This window comes from Sceloporus undulatus, chromosome 3 (genome assembly GCF_019175285.1).
Source record: "Sceloporus undulatus isolate JIND9_A2432 ecotype Alabama chromosome 3, SceUnd_v1.1, whole genome shotgun sequence".
In the NCBI taxonomy this organism is placed as follows: Eukaryota; Metazoa; Chordata; class Lepidosauria; order Squamata; family Phrynosomatidae; genus Sceloporus; species Sceloporus undulatus.
In genome coordinates this window covers 250622969-250635550 of record NC_056524.1, presented here as the reverse complement: position 1 = coordinate 250635550, position 12582 = coordinate 250622969, and the positions used below count along the sequence as shown (strand labels likewise).

The window sequence follows — 12582 nt, the reverse complement described above, 5'->3', positions numbered from 1 at the left end:
AACTGCTACAACACAGTGGCTCTCCTTTAGCCCTTCCCCTTTTTGCCCACCATTTCCTCTTTCCAAATTTTAGCCACTTGGGGTGGTTGGGTGGGTCTAAACCCTGTTTCTGTTGCAAGCAGAAACAAGCAGAAAGTTTTCCACCAGCTCTTCATTTTCTTTTCTCAGCCCTCAACTCTGTGTTAGCATGTATGTTAGGAAATGATAGAAAGTAAAGGAGATTCCCCAAACATTTCAAATTTTATGATGTAAATGCAGAGGAGAGGGACGTTATCATACAGATGTGACATATGCAGCTTCTGTCACCACTATAACAGTGTTGTAGATCTATGATTACCCTTTTGAATTTCTTCTAGGGAACAGATATTAAAGTACGAAAGCAATTCAAGTTGTTGGAAGCACCTTTGCAACATATAAATCTTCATATACGAGGAGGTTATATCATTCCCTGGCAGGTGCCTGATATTACCACCAATGCTAGGTAAGGATAATTTCTCATCATGTGGACTTGAGTTTCATGCACATGTGCTCCTGCACATGTAGAAGTGTAACATAGCTGGTTTGGCACATAGAAATGTTTTCTGCCCAAGACTTTTTATAATGCACTTTCTCCACTGACCTCAGATGGATGTTCATAATGATCTCATACAGCTTGATTTTTTTGTATGTTGGCCTAGCTTAGCTTTCAGAGATGGACTGACTTTAAGTGCTCACCGAATTTCTCTTATAGTCAGAGCACATGGGCAGTTCCTTATTCAGGATGTGGAGATACATGTGCATGTGAAAACCTTGTATCTTCACATCATCAAAGCATACTATAATGAGCTGATTGTAGATGCTTTGGACTAAGTGGAACAGATTGCATCCTTTATGTAGTCAATGTGTTAAGACCACTGCACTGGTTTTACTGGCTTGGGGGAGGGGAGCTTTCCCAGGAAGTAATCTAATCCTATTCACTTCTATCTGGGAATAAGTCCCATTGAATTCAGTGGGGCTGATGTATGGGTAGACAGAAGATTGCACTGTTAAGAATCCTGAGTCCTTTATTTCTAACTAAAACGAATAAAAATAGGGAATAGATACAGTTCCACAGTAAACATATCTAGAAAATGTTTCCAAATTGTTAAAAAGATTTTTATTAGTACAATTTTATATCAGTTTTTGTGCTGGCCAAATGGCCGTAATAAAGTTGTTGTTGTTGTTGTTATTATTATTATTATTATTATTATTATTATTATTATTATATCAGTTTTTAAGATACACTGTTTTATTAAGTAATACCCGTTTTGCTATTTATTTGGTATTGTTTAAATAATACCTAATTTTGTTAAGTGTTAAGTAAGTACTTTGTTCTTGAGATCTTATTGATTTAGGTGTGTTGCTGTATTTCTAATAGTAATCTGGTATGCTTCATTTCCTTTTTTTTTTCCCTATTCAAATAAAAATGAATATTTTTAAAAAGAATGTTGATATTGAAACAATTTTTCTTACTCTAAAATTCCCAAGTTTTAAGATAAAGATTTTAAAGTCCTGAGTGTGGCCCTTGAGGTCCATGTATTAATTGTCCTTACATACATAGTCTCTTTATCTGTACTGAATAATTGTTTACCTCATATGCTGAGATTAAAACCATATTTCTAGTGTCTTGAAAGAATAGTCTTTGAGACTGCAACTTTTTCTTTTTTTATAAAGTTTTTTTATATATATTTTCCTTCCAGCCGACAAAATCCCATGGGCCTTACTGTTGCTTTGGACGATAATGGGGTCGCTCAAGGACAACTTTACTGGGATGACGGAATTAGTATTGGTGAGTGTCTTGCTAGACAGAGAAAGGGTCAAACACTGGTTTCTACTTATTAAATTTGTCTCTCATTCTTCCTCAGTAGATTTCAGGGTTGCATTAACCCATTTCCTTCTCATAAGATAAAGAGGTAGGTTAAAAGACATTGACTAGCCCAGGAAAAAAAAATGGGGCCTTGAAGCTGAATCTATCCCTTCTAGAATCACAGGCTTGGCATTTGAGCTTTCACAAAAGGACTCACACCATACTTATGACACAATCATTTGATGCTTCCTTCAGTTTTTGAAAAGCTATTTCCCCATTCTATAATGCTGGAATGCCTCTCTTAATGGCTCAGTTATGAGCAATTAATGTTTTGCACTAAAACATGATGGTACACCCCCAAGAATTTCCATGAAGTTGAATGCAGCCTTTGAACAAAAAGATATTCCCACTGGTCATTAAATTATCTGGGATTCAAATCAATAATCATAGCACAACATTGAAATCACAATAACAATTTAAACACAAAGCACATACATTACCGTCTATCTTACCTACATATTTGTCATCTTAAACAATGAGAGAAGACATCTCTATGAGTCTTCTCAAACATTCTAATGTTCTTTCTTTATCTTCTTTCTTTCTTTCCCAAACATTCGTCTCATTTGTTATTTCCCATGTTTTCTGTTTCCCAGTTATCCTTAATTGGTTCACTATATCAATTATCATTTTTATTTTCTTTTTCTTCCTACAGTGAATTCAATAGCTAGCTTATTTGTCAGCTAAACATGTAAATCAAGATTTACATGTAAATCATGAATTTCACCCAGATTTGTCATTCTGCTGTCCAGATCACACATATTCTGTCCATTAATGCTTTGAAAGTCAATGTGAGAATTCTGGAGCTCAAACAAAACTTTAGGGGTAGTTATACAGTCTTGCAATATTAGAAGAGAGGAAAAAACATTAGGAAGAATTAATGTGATTAAAAGGCTAGAAAGCTATTTTGGCCTAGCATAGATGTAATGTTCCTGGTTTTCTAACTGTGGCTAGAAGATCAACAACAAGTAGCTGGCCACACCTATTTACTTTATTTGGTTTATGATGAGGTTCCATCCTTTCAGCTAAATTCTGATAGTTTAATGTAATAAAGTATATAACAACCTTGTCATTTAAAATTTATTAATTACAACTTGTTTAATAAAAAGGAATTTTGAGGCACCTTAAAGACTAACAAGACTTATTTCCGATAAACTTTCATGAACTGAAGCTCTTCCCCCCCCCCCCCAATGCATCTGAAAAACTGGGCTTAACCTCATGAAAATATATGCCAACTAAAATGTGTTATGAAATATGAACTGAAATTCTGGAACATGCCAACAACTATCAGGTCAGAATGCACAAGGAAGCCATTGAAATCTATAAACACCTGGACAACTTCAACAAGAAAGAAGAAACCCTTAATATAAACAGAGGCCCCATACAGACAGGCCAAAATAAAGCTGCTTCGGGTCACTTTGGAGGTATGCTGTTTCAATGATGCATGTGTCCTAAGAGTCCAGAAGCTGCGCCAAAGCCACGTCCCAGTCCTAAGAACTCGAGCACAGCTTTGGCGCAGCTCCCAGACTCTTAAGACACATGCATCATTGAAACAGCATACCTCCAAAGTGACCCAAAGCAGCTTTATTTTGGCCTGTCTGTATGGGTCCAAAGTTTGCCTACCAGTCCTGAAAAAAGACCAAAATCAAGACTCAGCAAATGCAAATGAAAACCACCCAAGGTGAGGGTGTTTTCCCAGTAGACAATGGATCCTTAATTAAATAGACACCCTGAGGCATTCCCATTCAATAACAGAACAGAATGGAGGTATTTTTGCAATTTTTCAGGTAGGGAAACAGGGAGCCTGGTGTAAAACTATAGCATCTTTTTAAAAAAGTATTTTATGGGCAGTGCACCTTCTTAATTTTCTTTTTTTTTTCTTTTAAAAATTATTTATTAAAATCATGTCAAAATACATTATTTCCATCATTGTCATATTTTACACATTGTGTAAAATGTGCACCTTCTTAATTTTCATAGATTGGGTTCATAGATTCCAGTACTACACTTAAGATCCCAGTACAACACTAGAGTTTGAGCACCATGGACTCAGGCCTTCAGCCTGTCTTGGATGTTCATCTTTTGAGCCAAAAACATGATCTAGCAATAATTTCAGGGTCAAAACTTTAGCCTCTCTGCTTAAGTGAGGGATTTGGAAAATCTGTGGCTGTACCCACAGCCAAGCCCTGGCTTTTCTTGGGAATCCTAGACTCACTTGTGCTACTTCTCACCCATGCTAAAATTTTAGCCTATTATCTGGAAGACAAATAAAAAATATATATTATGCTTTTCTTTTACAGATGCATATGAAAATGGCAACTACTATTTCTCAAGATTTCAAGTATCTGAGGTATGTACATTAACCATTTCCTTCAAATTATTTAAGGGAAGATATGTATTTTTATAAGAAGTTTCCTAAACATCCTTTATTTTTGTGAATGCTATGCTGCATGGTAAAATCATTTTTCACATCATTTCTCTGGACTTCAAATATGTGATAGATCAAGAGTGAGCCCTTGTCACAGATGCAAGGGCTATTCATTTTCCTGCCCATGCTGCCCCATTTTGTGGCTGAAAATTAATGCCTAAACTTTGAATGTGTGTTTCTTTTGCAGAAGAATTCCCTTTGCCATGGCAAATTTGTTTTGAAAAAATGAAGAATATTTCAAAAGAAGCAGTATGGCATGGTAGTTTGCTGTGCAAAATGAGTAACACATTTTGTTGGAAGTAGATGTTGGCCATTAATTGCAATTCATATGAAAATACCAGGCTGTAGTGCTGCATTAGGGCTGCATCTACATTTCAGAATTAATGCAGTTTGACACCACTTTAACTGTCATAACTCAATGCTATGGAATTTTGAGTTTTATAGTTTCGTGAGATATTTAGTCTTCTCTGTCAGAGAGCTCTGGTGCCATAACAAATTACAATTCCCACAATTCCATAGCACTGAGCCAGGGCAATTAAAGTGGTGTCAAACTGCATTAATTCTGCACAGCTAGGTTTCATGCTCACTTGATATCTTCACTTGATATATGTGATGACTGCATGATGAAAATAAAGGTGAGAATTTGGGTTAAAGGTTGGGTTAAAAGTCAAACTGACTTAATATAGGAGCTTATCACATGGACTTTTAAACTAGATCAAGTGTCCTGGGACATAGGATGGAGGATTATCACATGCTAAACCACGTCCTAATTGCCGCCCGCCATCATCCTGGGTCCAGGCTGGGTCCCAGTCACACTTCGCCAGCACTTTTTAGACGTTGGACACTTTCTGGCTTCTAAAAAGTGCTGGCGGAGCACAGCTGGGACCCGGGCTGATGGTGGGTGGTGAATTAGCATGCAATAACCCCCACCTCCATCCCCACGTCCCAGTTCAGCCCAGGATACTTGATCCAGTTTTAAAGTCCATGTGATAAACTCTGTAATTTGCTGGAAGTTTATTAAGCTTGTGTCTAAATTTTTATTACAAACATTTACTATCTTTGTCCCTTTTCAGAATACACTGAATGTCTCTGTAGTCCACAACAACTATTTAACTGACTCTGTTGCTTTGAGAATTGGTTATCTGCACATCTGGGGAATTACAGCCCCAGTTAGTAGTGTTACTATTACTTATGATGGGACAACAGAAGCTGCTGGATCTCAGTATGATCCATCAAGTCAGGTAGGTCAAATACTGGAATTATTGGTGAAAAGCAATGCTGATATTAGATGCAGTGTCCATCATTGAGTTTTAGAAGTAGGTGTATCTTTCAGTAGTGGGCTCATGATTATGAATGTAAAGGTCTGCTGGATAAATTTTCTTCTGTCTTTGCTCCTTTCTGCAGTTTTCAAAAAAGCAGTTGAGTGTGAGTATTTTTTTAAAAAAATAAATAACTCACAGCCAAAGATCAATACTATCTCATGAAACCACAAACTCTAGATTTCCACAGACTTTAACCATGACAATTAAAGTAGATTATAGCACTATAATTGTGTGGTATGAATGAGGATCTGGTGTGTTATTGTTGTGTACCTGCAAGGTGTTTTTGACTTATAGCAACCCTTAGGCGAAACTATAATGGGGTTTTCTTGACAGAGAGGGCTTGCCTTTGCCTCTGAGGCTGAGAGAGCACTAATTTCCCAAAGTCATCCGGTGGGTTTCTATGGCCCAGTAGGATTTGAACCCTGAACTCCAGTCATAGTCCAGTGCTCACCACACAGGCACCACCCTAGCCATGGAGTGAGAGACTAATTTTATCATCTCTTCAGTCTCTATTGCTGCATCCTAACTATTTTTCTGGTAAAGAGGAAATCCTTCCACAACTGGAGATAAGAAAATGTGCTGGTCCTGTCAAACCTCTGTAGTAAAAATTGAGAGTAATGGCAGCCAGCATTGTGTTCCAAAGAAGAGAGCTATTTATCAGTTCTCCTGAAAGTAAAGTGATGAAAATGCTGCTCTTTTTTTTTTTTTTTTTTGCCTTCTTGCATTGCCTTCATTCCCCCCTCCCTCGCTGCCTTTATTTGTGTCATTATTCAGTATCTTCCAATATCAGTGAACTAATTGCTGCTCAACAAAACTGAAAGTATGTATCAGTAATTTCTGAGAGCCCCTGGCTCTCATTTCCCACCTCTAATAAAATGCATCTCACATTGAGCTAATCTCTCTCCTAGCTCTTCCTTTTCTCATTTTCGCTGCCGGTCGTCTTCCTTTTTCTACTGACCTTCTGCTGTTATCCATATGGAGGAAATGCTTTTAAGTTTCTACTTTTTCCATCTTTTCCCCACCAGCTTTAGAAAGCTAAAATATTTTCATTCCACATCTCCATGTGGTAATTTGAAAGGTATCTTATCTTCCCTGCCCTCTCCTTTTTATAACAAGCAACATTTTTTCAATGAAATTGAGATATCCCTGACTATAGTGATTGCTAAATCTCCTTCTTTCGATATCTTGTATTTGAAGCTGGAGGGTGGGGAGGAAACAAATCTAAGTTCTGACTTTGAGAACTTTTTCTTGGCACAGAAAAGTCTGTTTCCAAGAGTTTTAATTAAAGCTAAACATTTATTTGGGTTACAATGTCCTAACTTCAACTTGAATAGAATAATTTCTTTTCTCATGTTTAACCTTTGATCATCTGCCTACCTTTGAACTTTTGGATGACTATCCTTTCCTTGTTATCCTTGTCCCATTTCTGCCTTCCGTCTTGCATAATTTTACCTTATAATACACTATAGAATTGTTCACAAATCAAACAGAATGAGTTACATTGCTTTGTACCCTCTTTCCTAATGTAATCCAGTGCTGTCCTGTCAAGCTTCTGGAATAAAATGGCACAATAACAAAACTACTAGTATTTTATACTGAAAATTACCACAGATTGGAGAAAACGTGAATTTTGTGCCAAGCTATTATTATTCTTTGTTTAGCTACAACTGATAATAAAAACTTATGCCTTCTCTATGCTAGGAACTCAATAATAATAATAATAATAATAATAATAATAATAATAATAATAATAATAATAATAATTTATAGCCCACCCAATCACAAGGAATCCAGGCAGGTTACAGCAATAAAAATACAGAAAATTAAATAAAATAAAAAGTAGAGATGGAAAGCACTCAGTTGGGTTCAACAGTCTCTGTGAAACTACCCTTTTCACATCTCCTGAGGATTGCTGTGACAAGTAATCAACCTTGCCTTCAGAATTCTCAGATTTTCAAACCTTATGGAACATTTCTGATAAATTAAATGTCCATTTAAAAAAAACAACTGACTAAACATGTATAAAGTATTTTTAAAAATAAATCTGCATAATGTTTTTTTTCATAAATTGGAAAAAAATATTACATTAAAACATAAATTTGGACATTAGTATAGAATTTTCAGTATGACAGATCTTTCAGACTGATACAAAACAAGGAAGAGCAGAAATGCAGGTGGCATTTAGAGAAATGTAATGAAATCAAGACTGAGAGACGTGCATATTTGTTGTTGTTATTTGACTTCAGGTTGATGCCATGATGATCCTGTTTTAGGATTTTCTTTACAAGATACATTCAGAGACAAGTTGCTATTGGCTTCCTCTTAGGTTGAGAGAATATAGCTTGCCCAAGATCACTCAGTGGATTTCTATGGCTGAGCAAGTATTTGAACCATGTTGCCTAAAGTCCAGGTCCAACACTTGTATCATTATACTACATAGGCTGTTATCTCTGTTCTACCTATGACACACTATTTTCTTTTTAATTGAGAGCATCATTTCTACATAGTCATATGTCATTTGCTCAATCAGTATATTAGATAACTATAGGCTAGTCTCCAACCCTCCATTTGTGGCAAGTTTTTTTGACCATGTGGTGACTTCTCAACTCCAGGGGTTCCTGGATGAGACAGATTATCTAGATACATTTCAGATGAGTTTCAGATCTGGTTATGAGACAGAGACAGTTTTGGTTCTTGGACAGAGGGAGTCAGTCCCTGTTAGTTCTGCTGGACCTTTTAGTGGCTTTCAGTACCATAGGCAATTGTATTCCTCTGAGTCTGGGATGGAGCTTAGAGGTACTTTTCTATATTGGTGCCCATCCTTCTTGGAGGGCATCTCATATGTTGGTGCTGTGGGATTCCTGTTTGACCCCTTCATCAATATGCTCTGTGGAGTCCCTCAAAGTTCAGGCTTGTCCCCTGTGCTATTTAGCATCTACATAAAACTGGTGGGAGAGGTTGTTCAGAGTTTTGGAGTCAGGTATCAGCAGTATGCTGGTGATACCCAGCTCTAGCACTTCTTTCTACCTAATTCTAAGGAAGCTGTTCCTGGACATCTGTACTGGACTGGATAAAGGCAAACAAACTGAAGCTTAATGTAGAGAAGACAGAGGTCCTCCTGGTCAGTCAAAAGTCAGATCTGGAGATAGTGATTTAACCTGTGCTAGATGGGGTTACACTCCTCTGAAATGAGCTCCCATCACTTAGTCCCAGCATCTGCCAACCTAGCAGTTCAAAAGCATGTAAACGTACAAGCAGATAAATAGGTACCACTTCATTGGGAAGGTAACAGTGTTTTGGGCTGTCATGATCACAGAGTTGTCTTTGACAATGCTGGCTCTTTGGCTTAGTAACAGAGATGAGCAGTCAGACAAGACTTGACAACCTTGTCAAAGGGAAAAAATTTACTTGTACCTTTAAAGGGCATATAACCTCCCCCAGGATAACTTAGAAGGCTCCACCCTGCCACCTGCACTCCCCACAAAAAAAGCTGAGCCAGAATGCTTTGGGGAAATTATGAATATACAATCACCATAGTTATGTAGCTACACATTGAATTCTAGTCTGACCCCCACAATTCTAGACTGATCCCTGTCATTCAGGAACAGCTGACTGGCATTCCCACCCTGTCCTTTGAGCAATTCTTGTAACAAGCAGAAGAAGGATCTTTCTCACAATTACTCCTTGCACTAGAGATTACTTGTGTATGTGTTTGTGTAACAGGGGGAGGGGGAATGACAGGGAAACAGACCCCAATCAATTACAATGACTGCTTTTCAGTATGTGGGAATTGGGGAGTGTTCATGGTCCCTACATCCCCCCTAAACTAAGGAATACATAGGGATTGTAAATATCACACAGTTATGGATGTGTAACTCCAGATTGCACATCCATCTGTTATGAATCCATCTATTAAGAACCTGCCACTTGTGAAGCAGCAGCCCTCCATTTTGTAGGAAATGTTGATCAAACTTTGCAGTAGAGTTTGCATTTTAGGTTTTTTTTTAAATGAAATAGTTAAAATGAGATGGTCCTCCTTTTATATAAAATGTGTTTATTTCAAGCAAATTTTTATTATTAGATGGGTTGGTCCATTATTAGTTCTTAACAGACACAGGAAATAAATTATGGAAAAGATAGCTTCCACCATCTGGGCTTGGTTTTTCTGTCCCTTCAGAGGCCATCAGAATTAACTTTGTTGTGAGGAAGAGCAAGTTAAAACTTTATCTCTTGGAGGCCCTCTGAAGTGTATCTTTTTGAATGTTAATCCTCCTACAGCAGGAGGTGCATTTGTTTTGAAGTGGAAATATTATTTTATAATAAAATAATAATAATAATAATAATAATAATAATAATAATAATAATAATAATAATAATAATGTTTTATTTGTTTTCCCGCCTCTCCTGACAGATCGAAGTGGGTTTACAATCAAAATATACAAATCAGCAATACAACAGTAATTCTAATAACAGTTATTTAAAACAGTGTGCTATATAAAAACATTTAATACTACTGCCTGAGCTTGAACATTCCCTTCTAGTCTATTTTTTCTGTGTTTCTGTTGTTGTTTTTTTACAGTAAAAGCCAGAAACAAAAGGACAGCTTATTATTTAAATAATAATATTTATAAGCATTTTTAGTGGAACAGCTGGGTAAAAATGATTTAAATAAATAATGACTTCTATGGAGGCAAAACAGCCCCCCAAAACACCAAATATTACAAGCAGAACAATAAAATTGGTGAGATAGAAACATAAAAACATCAGTCCTACATCTACACAAATACACAGATAGAGTCCAGCAAAGAAAAAAAGCCTGTTAAGTTTTATAAATAAAAGAAGTGTCCAATGTGCACCAGATGAGCCTAGTTTGGATCAGAAGCATCCAGTGTGCATTACACATGCTCAGTGTGTATCAGAAGTGTCCAATACACATCAGAAATATCCTGGTACACATTAGAGCACCTTTGGTATGTATCTTTGCAATTCATCAACAATGTTTTGTTGAATTTTTGCAATGCAAGTAAGGATTTGTAAAATTATGCCACATAGACCATGATTTAGAATCTTAGCCCCCATTTTTCCTCCCCTCTCCAATATGAAGACACTGGCATTTTAAAAAAAAAAAGATAAAATTTCCACTCATATATCTCCAAGAAAGTACTGGTTACATATAACACATGACACATGCAAGCATTCATATTTGTTGGTCTTTTCGATCTTGTTCCTGGCATAACTCTGACAACTCTCACTCTATAATGAACCCTTATGTGACATTAAATATGCATTTGTCATATTTTTTCATACGGTTTTCAAAAATTAGGATTAAATAACACCCTCTTTTTCTCTTTGAACCCCCTGTATTCAGATACTACAGGTTGACCTCAATGGCAAAGTTTACCTGATCTACAAATTAAACCAAGTGAAATGGATGACAGCTACTTAACCATTTATGAAAAACCAATAACACAAGAACATTCTCATGGCTAAAGAACACATGGCTTTTGCATTGTATTTTTTATATGGTGGCAACACATAAATAAAAAAAAAATGGATGTGCCTTGATTGTACACAATATTTGTAATAAAGCATCTATTTTTATTTTTATAAAAAGCATTGTCTGTGACAATTCTGGACAAATCTAGAATGCTGCTTTAGCCATAGAATTAGACAAATATGAAAGAGAGATAAACTTTTATTTTATTGAAGTGCAAGAAAGGCAATAGCTAGAAGAAAATATTTTTAAAAGATTAATTATAGCAGGGGATCTGTATGATAGGAATCAGATTATTTTTTGTTCTAGTTTACAGAAACATTTCAAACATCAGCATAAATGACTGTGACTAACATGATAAGGCTATGCAATTGATCTTTATTATGATGTTTATAGATCTCTTTGTAAAAACATCTTATAAAATATGACAGATTTCTAATTTTTGTAATTTATACTAATGCAACAATAAAATTTCATGGACAGAGTGTCACAATGTGTACATTTCATATGTGCATGCCTCTCGTGTGTGTGTGTGTGAGAGAGCTCACCAGACTTATGTTTCTGTTATGTTATGGGATTGAAAACTCAAAACTGGGTGTTAGCATATGTGCTGGCAGCTGGACGAGTGTGACCCAGATGCAGCCTGGACCCCAGCCCCATTTATCCAGGAAAATTTCAAAAATGGCAAGTTCTGGTTTTTGGAAAGCCACAGAAGAAGCGCGGCTGGGGTCTGGGCTGCATCCAGGCTGCACTTGCCTGGATGCCAGTGTATGTGAGAACACCCAGTTTTGAATTTTCAATCCTGCATCTATATTGGGAATATTTCTCCATACGATGAGCTCCTAGGACATGAAGCAATGGAGTCAAACTACAGAAAAAGATATTTCACCTAAACATTACTTGTGTATTCCTGCCTAGTGGGGAGTTGGACACGATGATCCTCATGGTGTCTTCCAACCCTATGGTTCTCTGATACAAAGAGGAAAGGAAGGCAGAGGGATAGCTTTTCTCCCTTCCAAAGGTAGGAATGTCATAGTGGTAAGTCACATCAAGAAAGAAAGGGAAGTTTGTCCCTCAGTCTCAAACACAAAGTCCCCAGGAATTCTGGGAAATGCTTACTTGCAAATCTTCCTGTCAACATGTCATAAAGTGAGATCACATTGGTGGACTTGTTGTTTCTGATATAGGAAATAATTCTGGTGGTGTTTGTGGATTTTCCATGCTATAAAGTAGCCAACACATTCACTTCTAAAATGAAATTACTACTCAGGTACTGAGACTCGCATACTACTTCCCATCTGAATTTTAAACTAATCTACAAATGACCAACATGTCCCTACCCATCTGTAAATCCTTTGTCATTCATCCCCAACACCCTTTTCCCTGAACATAAGAAGCATCAAGTTGGATCACACCATAAGCCTCTCTAGTCCTGCATTATATCCCCACTGGACAA

General features: G+C 36.8%; 1 protein-coding gene across 2 annotated transcripts in view; it reads left to right on the top strand.

The window, feature by feature from the left end:
• SI (sucrase-isomaltase) overlaps positions 1–11611 on the top strand; it is a 188108-nt gene extending 176497 nt beyond the window's left edge. For both annotated transcript variants that reach the window (XM_042460608.1, XM_042460607.1), the window contains 5 exons: positions 357–481; positions 1719–1807; positions 4183–4232; positions 5384–5551; positions 11001–11611. In XM_042460608.1, coding sequence (XP_042316542.1) covers positions 357–481; positions 1719–1807; positions 4183–4232; positions 5384–5551; positions 11001–11078 — 510 coding nt within the window. In that variant the 3' untranslated portion in view covers positions 11079–11611. The remainder of the gene's footprint in view (positions 1–356; positions 482–1718; positions 1808–4182; positions 4233–5383; positions 5552–11000) is intronic.
• Positions 11612–12582: the final 971 nt, after the last annotated feature.